Raw genomic sequence first — 15,444 nt, 5'->3', positions numbered from 1 at the left:
TATCATATGCCTTCTCCAGATCCATAAATGCTACATACAAATCCATTTGCTTTTCTAAGTATTTCTCACATACATTCTTCAAAGAGAGAAAGAATACTTCCCATGTATTCCCTGCGTGTCGTAGAAGGCGACTAAATGGGAAGGGAGCGGGAGGCTGGAAATCTTCCCCTCTCATTTTTTTTTTTTTTTTTTCCAAAGGAAGGAACAGAGAAGGGGGCCGGGTGAGGATGTTTCCTCAGAGGCCCAGTCCTCTGTTCTTAACACTACCTCGCTGAGGCGGGAAATGGCGAATAGTATGAAAGAAAAAAAAAAAAATATATATATATATATATATATATATATATATATATATATATATATATATATATATATATATATATATATATATATCCCTGGGGATAGGGGAGAAAGAATACTTCCCACGTATTCCCTGCGTGTCGTAGAAGGCGACTAAAAGGGAAGGGAGCGGGGGGCTGGAAATCCTCCCCTCTCGTTTTTTTTTTTTTTTTTTTTTCCAAGGGAAGGAACAGAGAGGGGGGCCGGGTGAGGATGTTCCCTCAAAGGCCCAGTCCTCTGTTCTTGGCGCTACCTCGCTGATGCGGGAAATGGTGAATAGTATGAAAAAAAAAAAAAAAAAAAAATATATATATATATATATGTGTGTATATGTATATATATATATATTATATTTATATATTTATTATACTTTGTCGCTGTCTCCCGCGTTTGCGAGGTAGCGCAAGGAAACAGACGAAAGAAATGGCCCAACCCCCCCCCCCCCCCATACACATGTATATACATACGTCCACACACGCAAATATACATACCTACACAGCTTTCCATGGTTTACCCCAGACGCTTCACATGCCTTGATTCAATCCACTGACAGCACGTCAACCCCTGTATACCACATCGCTCCAATTCACTCTATTCCTTGCCCTCCTTTCACCCTCCTGCATGTTCAGGCCCCGATCACACAAAATCCTTTTCACTCCATCTTTCCACCTCCAATTTGGTCTCCCTCTTCTCGTTCCCTCCACCTCCGACACATATATCCTCTTGGTCAATCTTTCCTCACTCATTCTCTCCATGTGCCCAAACCATTTCAAAACACCCTCTTCTGCTCTCTCAACCACGCTCTTTTTATTTCCACACATCTCTCTTACCCTTACGTTACTTACTCGATCAAACCACCTCACACCACACATTGTCCTCAAACATCTCATTTCCAGCACATCCATCCTCCTGCGCACAACTCTATCCATAGCCCACGCCTCGCAACCATACAACATTGTTGGAACTACTATTCCTTCAAACATACCCATTTTTCCTTTCCGGGATAATGTTCTTGACTTCCACACATTTTTCAAGGCTCCCAAAATTTTCGCCCCCTCCCCCACCCTATGATCCACTTCCGCTTCCATGGTTCCATCCGCTGACAGATCCACTCCCAGATATCTAAAACACTTCACTTCCTCCAGTTTTTCTCCATTCAAACTCACCTCCCAATTGACTTGACCCTCAACCCTACTGTACCTAATAACCTTGCTCTTATTCACATTTACTCTTAACTTTCTTCTTCCACACACTTTACCAAACTCCGTCACCAGCTTCTGCAGTTTCTCACATGAATCCGCCACCAGCGCTGTATCATCAGTGAACAACAACTGACTCACTTCCCAAGCTCTCTCATCCCCAACAGACCTCATACTTGCCCCTCTTTCCAAGACTCTTGCATTTACCTCCCTAACAACCCCATCCATAAACAAATTAAACAACCATGGAGACATCACACACCCCTGCCGCAAACCTACATTCACTGAGAACCAATCACTTTCCTCTCTTCCTACACCTACACATGCCTTACATCCTCGATAAAAACTTTTCACTGCTTCTAACAACTTGCCTCCCACACCATATATTCTTAATACCTTTCTCACATACATTCTTCAAAGCAAACACCTGATCCACACATCCTCTCCCACTTCTGAAACCACACTGCTCTTCCCCAATCTGATGCTCTGTACATGCCTTCACCCTCTCAATCAATACCCTCCCATATAATTTACCAGGAATACTCACTATGACTCATGGTGAGGTGCCTGAGGATTGGCGGAATGCGTGCATAGTGCCATTGTACAAAGGCAAAGGGGATAAGAGTGAGTGCTCAAATTACAGAGGTATAAGTTTGTTGAGTATATATATATATATATATATATATATATATATATATATATATATATATATATATAGGTATGTATATTTGCGTGTGTGGACGTATGTATATACATGTGTGTGGGGGTGGGTTGGGCCATTTCTTTCGTCTTTTTCCTTGCGCTACCTCGCAAACGCGGGAGACAGCGACAAAGCAAAAAAAAAAAAAAAAAAGAAAAAAAAAAATTCTTCAAAGCAAACACCTGATCCACACATCCTCTACCACTTCTGAAACCACACTGCTCTTCCCCAATCTGATGCTCTGTACATGCCTTCACCCTCTCAATCAATACCCTCCCATATAATTTGCCAGGAATACTCAACAAACTTATACCTCTGTAATTTGAGCACTCACTCTTATCCCCTTTGCCTTTGTACAATGGCACTATGCACGCATTCCGCCAATCCTCAGGCACCTCACTATGAGTCATGCATACATTAAATAACCTTACCAACCAGTCAACAATACAGTCACCCCCTTTTTTAATAAATTCCACTGCAATACCATCCAAACCTGCTGCTATGCCGGCTTTCATCTTCTGCCAAGCTTTTACTACCTCTTCTCTGTTTACCAAATCATTTTCCCTAACCCTCGCACTTTGCACACCACCTCGACGAAAACACCCTATATCTGCCACTCTATCATCAAACACATTCAAGAAACCTTCAAAATACTCACTCCATCTCCTTCTCACATCACCACTACTTGTTATCACCTCCCCATTTTCACCCTTCACTGAAGTTCCCATTTGCTCCCTTGTCTTACGCACTTTATTTACCTCCTTCCAGAACATCTTTTTATTCTCCCTAAAATTTAATGATACTCTCTCACCCCAACTCTCATTTGCCCTTTTTTTCACCTCTTGCACCTTTCTCTTGACCTCCTGTCTCTTTCTTTTATACGTCTCCCACTCAATTTCATTTTTTCCCTGAAAAAATCCTCCAAATGCCTCTCTCTTCTCTTTCACTAATACTCTTACTTCTTCATCCCACCACTCACTACCCTTTCTAATCAACCCACCTCCCACTCTTCTCATGCCACAAGCATCTTTTGCGCAATCCATCACTGATTCCCTAAATACATCCCATTCCTCCCCCACTCCCCTTACTTCCATTGTTCTCACCTTTTTCCATTCTGTACTCAGTCTCTCCTGGTACTTCCTCACACAAGTCTCCTTCCCAAGCTCACTTACTCTCACCACCCTCTTCACCCCAACATTCACTCTTCTTTTTTGGAAACCCATACAAATCTTCACCTTAGCCTCCACAAGATAATGATCAGATATCCCTCCAGTTGCACCTCTCAGCACATTAACATCCAAAAGTCTCTCAGTTTCTAAATTGTTTCTTACATTTTTCACATGTATATATATGTATGTGTGTGTGTGTGTATGTGTGCGTGTGTGTGTGTATGTGTGTGTATGTGTATATATATATGTATATTATCCCTTGGGATAGGGGTGAAAGAATACTTCGAACGCATTCCTCGCATGTCGTAGAAAGCGACTAGAGGGGACGGGAGCGGGGGGCCAGAAATCCCCCCTCCTTGTATTTTTTTAACTTTCTAAAATGGGAAACAGAAGAAGGAGTCACGCGGGGAGTGCTCATCCTCCTCGAAGGCTCAGATTGGGGTGCCTAAATGTGTGTGGATGTAACCAAGATGTGAAAAAAGGAGAGATAGGTAGTATGTTTGTGGAAAGGAACCTGGATGTTTTGGCTCTGAGTGAAACGAAGCTCAAGGGTAAAGTGGAAGAGTGGTTTGGGAATGTCTTGGGAGTAAAGTCAGGGGTTAGTGAGAGGACAAGAGCAAGGGAAGGAGTAGCAGTACTCCTGAAACAGGAGTTGTGGAAGTATGTGATAGAATGTAAGAAAGTAAATTCTCGATTAATATGGGTAAAACTGAAAGTTGATGGAGAGAGATGGGTGATTATTGGTGCATATGCACCTGGGCATGAGAAGAAAGATCATGAGAGGCAAGTGTTTTGGGAGCAGCTGAATGAGTGTGTTAGTGGTTTTGATGCACGAGACCGGGTTATAGTGTTGGGTGATTTGAATGCAAAGGTGAGTAATGTGGCAGTTGAGGGAATAATTGGTATACATGGGGTGTTCAGTGTTGTAAATGGAAATGGTGAAGAGCTTGTAGATTTATGTGCGGAAAAATGACTGATGATTGGGAATACCTGGTTTAAAAAGTAGGAGAGATGGCCAGAGAGCGTTATTGGATTACGTGTTAATTGACAGGCACTCGAAAATATATATATATATATATATATATATATATATATATATATATATATATATATATACACAGACATATACATATATACACATGTACATAATTTGTACTGTCTGCCCTTATTCATTCCCATCGCCACCCTGCCACACATGAAGTTAAAACCCCCTACCCCACATGTGCGCGAGGTAGCGCTAGGAAAAGACAACAAAGACCCCATACGTTCACACTCAGTCTCTAGCTGTCATGTATAATGCACCGAAACCACAGCTCCCTTTTCACATCCAAACCCTACAAAACTTTCCATGGTTTACCCCAGACGCTTCAAATGACCTGGTTCAATCTATTGACAGCACGTCGACTCCGGTATACCACATCATTCCAATTCACTCTATTCCTTGCACGCCTTTCACTCTCCTGCATGTTCAGGCCCCGATCACTCGAAATCTTTTTCACTCCATCTTTCCACCTCCAATTTGGTCTCCCACTTCTCCTCATTCCCTCCACCTGACACATATATCCTCTTGGTCAATCTTTCCTCGCTCATTCTCTCCATGTGACCAAACCATTTCAAAACACCCTCTTCTGCTCTTTCAACCACACTCTTTATACTAACACACATCTCTCTCACCCTTTCCCACTCACTCGATCAAACCACCCCACACCACACATTGTCCTCAAACATCTCATTTCCAGCACATCCACCCTCCTCCGCACAACTCCATCCACAGCCCACGCCCCGCAACCATACAACATTACTGGAACCACCATTCCCCCAAACACACCCACCTTCGCCCTCCAAGACAATTTCCTCGACTTCCACACACCCCCAATGCTCCTAGAATCTTCGCCCCCTCCCCCACCCTATGACTCACTTTAACCTCCATGGTTCCATCCACTGCCAAATCCACTCCCAGATATCTAAAACACTCCACCTCCTACAGCCCTTCTCCATTCAAACCCACCCCTAGTTGACTTGTCCCCTAACCCCACTGCACCCAACAACCCTACTCCCATTCACATCCACTTTCAGCTTTCCTCTTTCATACACCCCACCAAACCCAGTCACCAGCTTCTGCAGTTTCTCACCCGAATCAGCCACCAGCACTGTATCATCAGCGAACAACAACCGACTCACTTCCCAAGCTCTCCCGTCCACATCAGACTGCACACCTGCCCCTCCCCCCAAAACTCTTGCATTCACCTCCCCAACAACCCCATCCATAAAGAAATTAAACAACCACGGAGACATCACACACCCCTGCCGCAAACCTACATTCACTGAGAACCAATCACTTTCCTCTCTTCCTACACGTACACATGCCTTACATCCTCAACAAAAACCCTTTACCACCCCCAGCAACCTACCTCCCACACCACATACTCTCAACAACTTCCACAGAGCACCTCTGTCAACTGTATCATATGCCTTCTCCAGATCCATAAATGCTACATACAGATCCAGTTGCTTTTCTAAGTATTTCTCATGTACATTCTTCAAAGCAAACACCTGATCCACACATCCTCTGCCACTTCTGAAACCACACTGCTCTTCCCCAGTCTGATGCTCTGTACATGCCTTCATCCTCTCAATCAATACCCTCCCATATAATTTCCCAGGAATACTCAACAAACTTATACCTCTGTAATTTGAGCATTCACTCTTATCCCCTTTGCCTTTGTACAATAGCACTATGCAAGCATTCCGCCAATCCTCAGGCACCTCACCATGAGTCATACATACATTTAATAACCTTACCAATCAGTCAACAATACAGTCACCCCCTTTTTTAATAAATTCCACTGCAATACCATCCAAACCTGCTGCCTTGCTGGCTTTCATCTTGCGCAAAGCTTTTACTACCTCTTCTCTGTTTACCAAATCATTCTCCCTAACCCTCTCACTTTGCACACCACCTCGACCAAAACACCCTATATCTGCCACTCTATCATCAAACACATTCAAGAAACCTTCAAAATATTCACTCCATCTCCTTCTCACATGACCGCTACTTGTTATCACCTCCCCATTAGCCCCCTTCACTGAAGTTCCCATTTGTTCCCTTGTCTGATGCACTTTATTTACCTCCTTCCAAAACATAGTAATAATAATAATATTAATGATAATGATAATGATAATAATGAATGTTTGCAGTTGATGCAAAGGTCATGAGGGAAGTGAAAAGTGATGATTGCTTCAGCTTTTTAGGGGTCCTAAACAGACTCCAAATTTGTTCTGAAACATGGTTATAAAATTCAGCCTGAGCAAATATAAATTAATGAGAATGGGACAAAGTGAAAGTTGCATACAATTCATGCAGACTGCACACATAAATTCTAGAAGTTGTATGATGGAGAATTTCTAGAGATGGGGCCCCTTAAATGTAAAACTCTCCCTGTACATTACAAGAAAAAAATTACATATGAGGAATTACATTGCTTAAGCTCACTCTGTTCCGTGCATACCTCACACCTTTCTGTATGTTCAGATCCTGAGCCTTCAAAGCATCTTTCATTCCATCTTTCCATTTCCTCCTTGGTTTCTCCCTTTTCCTTGTTCTTTCTAATTCTGACTTGTTTGATCTTTTAGTCATCCTCTTCTCTCCATATGATCAAGCCATATCAGCACAGCATTTTCAGCTCTCTCATTTAATCAACCCTCCTTACACCACATACTGACCTTGAGCATTTCATTTCCAACATAGTCACCCTGGTATGTATGTTATTGTCTAAGGTCCATGCCTCTCATCCATACAGCACAGTTGGTGCTACTGAACTATTAGATATACCCCTAATGACTGACCCCTATTTTGAAACTTTCCCTGTGCACCCAAGACTTTTACTCCCTCATCATCCTATGGCTCACTTCTGCTTTCATGGTTCTATTTGGTGCCATATCCAATCTCAGGTAACAAAAACACTCCACTTCCTCCAAGTTCTCTCTATTCAAATTCATTCTCTGAATAACCTCTTTCTTTTCATTATTAAACATAATGGCCTTGCTTGGTTTGCACATTTACTCTCATCTTTCTCCTTTCACCCTCTCTCAAACTCAGGCACCAGCTTCTTCAGTTTCTAACTCAAATCTGCCACCAGTGCTGTATCATCAGCAAACAATAACAGATTCACCTCCCAGGCCTTCATCCCCCAACAGACTGCATACTTGTTCCTCTCTCCAAGATCATTGCATTCACTTCTCTCACCAGCCCATCCATAAACAGATTAAACAACTGTGGTGACATCACACACACCCTTGCATCAGACTTGCCTTCACCTGGAGCCACTCACCCCTCTCTCTACATTCTCACACACAGTTTACTTTTTGATAGAAATTCCTTATTGCTATAGAAACTTTTCTTCCACATCATATATTCATAGCACTTTCTGGATAGCATCTCTGCGAACCTTGCTTTGTGGTTTTCTTTGGCCTCAGCTACGTCTAATTTTTGCTCTTCCCTCTTCATTTTTCACTGTTTGAAAATTAGGCTGTCTGCCTTTTGGATCCATCTTCTACCTTGATAAAGCTGTTTTGAAGATATTAATTCAGATATTGAATGTTCCAGAATGCAAATTACAGCTGCTGTTGTTGCAGCCAATAGCTTTAGATAAGAAGTCTCTCTTGTATTAGGTGTCAGTTTGAGTGATGTTGTCAGCTGTTTCATTAACCAGTTTATTTTGTAAGTCTTCATAGTGATGGACTTTACCTATTTCTTTCAGTCATCACTATCTGATGTTGCTGAGAAGCTGAACTATGAAATTCTTCCAAAGCAACTGCCAAGTGACGAGGTAAGACCAAAATGTTTATTGTTCACCTGATTTGGAGTAGTAGTTACAGAATATTAGTGTAATTCATACAGTAGCATTACAGACTCAAAGTTGAAGGTAATTTAGGATAGTATGATGTAGAGAAAAATGGGAATGCAGTAAGCCCTTGATTTAATGGACAAATGGGGAGGAAGGGGTTTCCGTTAATGCAGAAAGTCTGTTAAATTGATTGTAACCTATTTCTGTGCCACATTTAAGTTCACACACCTTCTTTTCATAACTCTTTCACAAGGGTTTGATTTGTGATATGCTAGGTGGGTGGCGGGTACTTGGCAGTGTGGGAACACTTGTTAGGCAGTTGGAGGCAGGAGTCAGACTGAGATAGAGGTGATGTTACCCCTCTCCTGTGAAAGGATACTTCTTTATGATAAAATGAGGACAGAATACCTGCTTTCATTGCACCTCTTGCTATCACTTAAAGCCATTTTGAATTGTAACGATTGCAAAATTAATCAATGAATAAAGTCTCATTTGTGAAATAATAGAAACACTCTGTATACAACCTGACAGCATGATACCTTGAGGCAGACTGAGACCAAAACAAAGTAAGTTTTCCCCATGCTACCAAAAGCAAGTGTGTTATGAAATGCACATGGCGCAGAATTTAAGATTTTTTCCTTTTCTTTTATTTTTTGAATTTTTATTGATTGATATGCTGTATTGTTATTTGTGTGTTATGTTGGGGTCTATTAAATCAAGGGTTTACTGTATTGAAAGGATGCTGTATTTGTGGAATGAAAATAATTAGTCCAGTAGAAATTCTTTTTTCAGATTTTCAGGGTTACTTTTTAACTTTTACAATAAATCTGGTCATTGGGAATGTGTGAAACCTATGTAATTTGTAGGATAAACATAGATGTTTGATATTTATTTATTATTTATTTTCCAATAACGCTCTCTGGCCATCTCTCTTACTTACATACGTATACTTATGTATATCTCTCTTTTTAAACCAGGTATTCCCAATCACTAGTCCTTTTTCAGCAAATAGATCTACAAGCTCTTCACTATTTCCATTTACAACACTGAACACCCCATGTATACCAATTATTCCCTCAACTGCCACATTACTCACCTTTGCATTCAAATCACCCATCACTATAACCTGGTCTCATGCATCAAAACCACTAACACACTCATTCATCTGTTCCCAAAACACTTGCCTCTCATGATCTTTCTTCTCGTGTTAATTACGTGTTAATTGATAGGCATGCGAAAGAGAGACTTTTGGATGTTAATGTGTTGAGAGGTGCAACTGGAGGGATGTCTGATCATTATCTTGTGGAGGCGAAGGTGAAGATTTGTAGAGGTTTTCTGAAAAGAAGAGAGAATGTTAGGGTGAAGAGAGTGGTGAGAGTAAGTGAGCTTGGGAAGGAGACTTGTGTGAGAAAGTACCAGGAGAGACTGAGTTTAGAATGGAAAAAGGTGAGAACAAAGGAGGTAAGGGGAGTGGGGAAGGAATGGGATGTATTTAGGGAAGCAGTGATGGCTTGTGCAAAAGATGCTTGTGGCATGAGAAGTGTATGAGGTGGGCAGATTAGAAAGGGTAGTGAGTGGTGGGATGAAGAAGTAAGATTATTAGTGAAAGAGAAGAGAGAGGCATTTGGACACTTTTTGCAGGGAAATAATGCAAATGAGTTGGAGATGTATAAAAGAAAGAGGCAGGAGGTCAAGAGAAAGGTGCAATAGGTGAAAAAGAGGGCAAATGAGAGTTGGGGTGAGAGAGTATCATTAAATTTTAGGGAGAATAAAAAGATGTTTTGGAAGGAGGTAAATAAAGTGCGTAAGACAAGGGAACAAATGGGAACTTCAGTGAAGGGGGCTAATGGGGAGGTGATAACAAGTAGTGGTGATGTGAGAAGGAGATGGAGTGAATATTTTGAAGGTTTGTTGAATGTGTTTGATGATAGAGTGGCAGATATATGGTGTTTTGGTTGAGGTGGTGTGCAAAGTGAGAGGGTTAGGGGAAATGATTTCGTAAACAGAGAAGAGGTAGTAAAAGTTTTGCGGAAGATGAAAGCTGGCAAGGCAGCAGGTTTGGATGGTATTGCAGTGGAATTTATTAAAAAAGGGGGTGACTGTATTGTTGACTGGTTGGTAAGGTTATTTAATGTAAGTATGATTCATGGTGAGGTGCCTGAGGATTGGCGGAATGCTTGCATAGTGCCATTGTACAAAGGCAAAGGGGACAAAGGTCAGTGCTCAAATTACAGAAGTATAAGTTTGTTGAGTATTCCTGGAAAATTATATGGGATGGTATTGATTGAGAGGATGAAGGCATGTACAGAGCATCAGACTGGGGAAGAGCAGTGTGGTTTCAGAAGTTGTAGAGGATGTATGGATCAGGTGTTTGCTTTGAAGAATGTATGTGAGAAATACTTAGAAAAGCAAATGGATTTGTATGTAGCATTTATGGATCTGGAGAAGGAAAGCAAATGGATTTGTATGTATCATTTATGGATCTGGAGAAGGCATATGATAGAGTGATAGAGATGCTCTGTGGAAGGTATTAAGAATATATGGTGTGGGAGGCAAGTTGTTAGAAGCAGTAAAAAGTTTTTATTGAGGATGTAAGGCATGTGTACATGTAGGAAGAGAGGAAAGTGATTGGTTCTAAGTGAATGTAGGTTTGTGGCAGGGGTGTGTGATATCTCCATGGTTGTTTAATTTGTATATGGATGGGGTTGTTAGGGAGGTGAATGCAAGAGTTTTGGAAAGAGGGGCAAGTATGCAGTCTGTTGTGGATGAGAGAGCTTGGGAAGTGAGTCAGTTGTTGTTTGCTGATGATACAGCACTGGTGGCTGATTCATGTGAGAAACTGCAGAAGCTGGTGACTGAGTTTGGTAAAGTGTGTGAAAGAAGAAAGTTAAGGGTAAATGTGAATAAGAGCAAGGTTATTAGGTAACAGAAGGGTTGAGGGTCAAGTCAATTGGGAGGTAAGTTTGAATGAAGAAAAACTGGAGGAATAAAGTGTTTTAGATGTCTGGGAGTGGATTTGGCAGCGGATGGAACCATGGAAGCGGAAGTGAATCATAGGGTGGGGGAGGTTGCAAAAATTCTGGGAGCGTTGAAGAATGTGTGGAAGTCGAGAACATTATCTCGGAAAGCAAAAATGGGTATGTTTGAAGGAATAGTGGTTCCAACAATGTTGTATGGTTGCGAGGCGTGGGCTATGGATAGAGTTGTGCGGAGGAGGGTGGATGTGCTGGAAATGAGATGTTTGAGGACAATATGTGGTGTGAGGTGGTTTGATCGAGTAAGTAATGTAAGGGTAAGAGAGATGTGTGGTAATAAAAAGCGTGGTTGAGAGAGCAGAAGAGGGTGTTTTGAAATAGTTTGGTCACAAGGAGAGAATGAGTGAGGAAAGATTGACCAAGAGGATATATGTGTCAGAGGTGGAGGGAACGAGAAGTGGGAGACCAAATTGGAGGTGGAAAGATGGAGTGAAAAAGATTTTGAGTGATCGGGGCCTGAACATGCAGGAGGGTGAAAGGCGTGCAAGGAATAGAGTGAATTGGATCGATTTGGCATACTGGGGTCAACTTGCTGTCATTGGATTTGAACCAGGGCATGTGAAGCGTGTGGAGTAAACCATTGAAAGTTCTGTTGGGCCTGGATGTGGAAAGGTTGCTGTGGTTTTGGTGCATTATTACATGACAGCTGGAGACTGAGTGTGAACGAATGTGGCCATTGTTGTCTTTTCCTAGCGCTACCTCGCACACATGAGGGGGAGGGGATTGTTATTTCATGTGTGGCGGGGTGGTGATGGGAATGAATAAAGGCAGACAGTATGAATTATAACTAACACTAACCATGTAAATGAGACAAACTTATTTTTTCCATGGAGTGGAAGTAGGTCTAATGCATGTTTTGGATTTCTTTGAGAAAGTGAATTCCATTTTAAATGAAAGAGAATGTTGGGTATATTGTCTTTATCAGGACTGTCAGGAAACATTTGGCATTGCCAGAAATAAAGGGATGACTGTTTTGAAGGATAGATTATTGTCTAAGTGGAAGGGGACAAGGGATGCATGCTGTAAGAACCTTCCTGAAAAGAGTGGAGATCACCATTGGCATGCCATGTGGCTCTTTTCTGGAATAATTGCTTCTTTTGATCTTTTCTGAATAACATGTCTAAAGGATTGAACTCCAGCATGAATATATTTGCTGTTGATGCCAAGGTCATTAGGAAGATAAAAAGCAAGGAGGATTGTATATATTTACAAGTGGACCTAGATGACCTTCAGTGTTGGTCTGATACATGGTTGATAAAATCCTATATAAGTAAAGGCAGGGTGATGGAAGTGGGGCTTTAGTGAAAGGGCTCAAAATGGATATTATCTAGCAAAAAATAAGCTGCAGGAGTAAGTTTGTGACAAGGACTTAGGATTCAGCATTGTCCATAACCAGTCACCATAATCCTACTTTAAGAAAATAGGGAAGGTGACAAACTGTATTCTTCAAATATAAGACTTATGTTCAAGTACATGGATATAGAAAATTCAGTAAGCTATTCATATCCTTCATAAGGCAAAACTATGTGTAGAATATGCTTCTATAGTTTGGTCACCTCACTTCATAAGAACAAAATGAATTGTTAGAGAAGGTTTAGAGGATGGCAAATAAGATAGTGTCAGAATTAAGAGAACTGACTTACAAAGAAAAGTTAGAGACTTTCAATTTTCCTGATAATTAAGAGAATATTAAGGGGTGATCTGTTTAAAACCTTTAAGTTTTTAAACCAATTTTATGATCTTGCCAATGAACAGCTCTTCAAGAGATGCAAGGATAGAAGAACTAGAGGAAGTACCTTGAAATTTGGTAAGAACCTTTGTAGAAAAGATGTAAGAGGGAATTTTCATAGTAGTGGATGAATGGAGTGAACGGTAATGAAATTGTGATTGTGGACAGAATAAAGAATTTTATAAGGTTGTGTTATAAAAGAGAAACTTGAAGTGCATCCACATACAGTTCAAGTAGATTATTTGAGCTTCTCCAAGAAGGAAAAATTAAATGAGCATGCCTTAGGAATTATTTGGGATCAGATGTAGTGGAAGACTTTACAATGGGATTGGTGTGAATGAAGACTTTGGTAAGCAGCTCTAACTTGACATGGTAGTCAACTCAAACATGACAAATTAACCTTGCTTGCTGAGTTAAAGAGTGAGAAATTTGTTTTATTTTGGATGTTGGTTGTGGATATGAAGAGTGAACAGAAACAGTTGCACCTGAACCACTTAATGGAATTGGTAAGAGAGTTAATAAAACCATATAGAAAGATGACTATTCGTAAGGGTTAAGAGTGTACATCTTAATCATATTAATTAATGACTTTCAGGATACCAAACGCCTCTTACCACTATTAACGAGACTCACATGTGAGGAAGGGCTAGACTCACAGTTGTACCAGTGTCATCAGTGTAAATCATACATTGGAATGATTTATGGTAAACCAAGGTAAGATATATATATATATATATATATATTATATATATATTTTTAAAAATTTTTTTTGCTTTGTTGCTGTCTCCCGCGTTTGCGAGGTAGCGCAAGGAAACAGACGAAAGAAATAGCTCAACCCACCCCCATACACATGTATATACATACGTCCACACACGCAAATATACATACCTACACAGCTTTCCATGATTTACCCCAGACGCTTCACATGCCCTGATTCAATCCACTGACAGCACGTCAACCCCGGTATACCACATCGATCCAATTCACTCTATTCCTTGCCCTCCTTTCACCCTCCTGCATGTTCAGGCCCCGATCACACAAAATCTTTTTCACTCCATCTTTCCACCTCCAATTTGGTCTCCCACTTCTCCTCGTTCCCTCCACCTCCGACACATATATCCTCTTGGTCAATCTTTCCTCACTCATTCTCTCCATGTGCCCAGACCATTTCAAAACACCCTCTTCTGCTCTCTCAACCACGCTCTTTTTATTTCCACACATCTCTTTTACCCTTACGTTACTTACTCCATCAAACCACCTCACACCACACATTGTCCTCAAACATCTCATTTCCAGCACATCCATCCTCCTGCACACAACTCTATCCATAGCCCACGCCTCGCAACCATACAACATTGTTGGAACCACTATTCCTTCAAACATACTCATTTTTGCTTTCCGAGATAATGTTCTCGACTTCCACACATTCTTCAAGGCTCCCAGGATTTTCGCCCCCTCCCCCACCCTATGATCCACTTCCGCTTCCATGGTTCCATCCGCTGCCAGATCCACTCCCAGATATCTAAAACACTTTACATCCTCCAGTTTTTCTCCATTGAAACTTACCTCCCAATTGACTTGACCCTCAACCCTACTGTACCTAATTACCTTGCCCTTATTCACATTTACTCTTAACTTCTTCTTTCACACACTTTACCAAACTCAGTCACCAGCTTCTGCAGTTTCTCACATGAATCAGCCACCAGCGCTGAATCATCAGCGAACAACAACTGACTCACTTCCCAAGCTCTCTCATCCCCAACAGACTTCATACTTGCCCCTCTTTCCAAAACTCTTGCATTCACCTCCCTAACAACCCCATCCATAAACAAATTAAACAACCATGGAGACATCACACACCCCTGCCGCAAACCTACATTCACTGAGAACCAATCACTCTCCTCTCTTCCTACACATACACGTGCCTTACATCCTCGATAAAAACTTTTCACTGCTTTTAACAACTTGCCTCCCACACCATATATTCTTAATACCTTCCACAGAGCATCTCTATCAACTCTATCATATGCCTTCTCCAGATCCATAAATGCTACATACAAATCCATTTGTTTTTCTAAGTATTTCTTACATACATTCTTCAAAGCAAACACCTGATCCACACATCCTCTACCACTTCTGAAACCACACTGCTCTTCCCCAATCTGATGCTCTGTACATGCCTTCACCCTCTCAATCAATACCCTTTCATATAATTTACCAAGAATACTCAACAAACTTATACCTCTGTAATTTGAGCACTCACTCTTATCCCCTTTGCCTTTGTACAATGGCACTATGCAAGCATTCTGCCAATCCTCAGGCACCTCACCATAAGTCATACATACATTAAATAACCTTACCAACCAGTCAATAATACAGTCACCCCCTTTTTTTTTTTAATAAATTCCACTGCAATACCATCCAAACCT

General features: G+C 41.2%; 1 protein-coding gene across 1 annotated transcript in view; it reads left to right on the top strand.

The window, feature by feature from the left end:
• Plekhm1 (Pleckstrin homology and RUN domain containing M1) overlaps positions 1 to 15,444 on the top strand; it is a 126,293-nt gene that overhangs the window by 47,736 nt on the left and 63,113 nt on the right. Inside the window, exons 5-6 of the mRNA XM_071663407.1 lie at positions 8,165 to 8,233; positions 13,611 to 13,729. Of these exons, the coding sequence (XP_071519508.1) occupies positions 8,165 to 8,233; positions 13,611 to 13,729 (188 nt within the window). The remainder of the gene's footprint in view (positions 1 to 8,164; positions 8,234 to 13,610; positions 13,730 to 15,444) is intronic.

Source organism: Panulirus ornatus, chromosome 1, assembly GCF_036320965.1.
Source record: "Panulirus ornatus isolate Po-2019 chromosome 1, ASM3632096v1, whole genome shotgun sequence".
Classification (NCBI taxonomy): Eukaryota; Metazoa; Arthropoda; class Malacostraca; order Decapoda; family Palinuridae; genus Panulirus; species Panulirus ornatus.
This window is presented reverse-complemented; position numbering and strand designations above follow the sequence as displayed.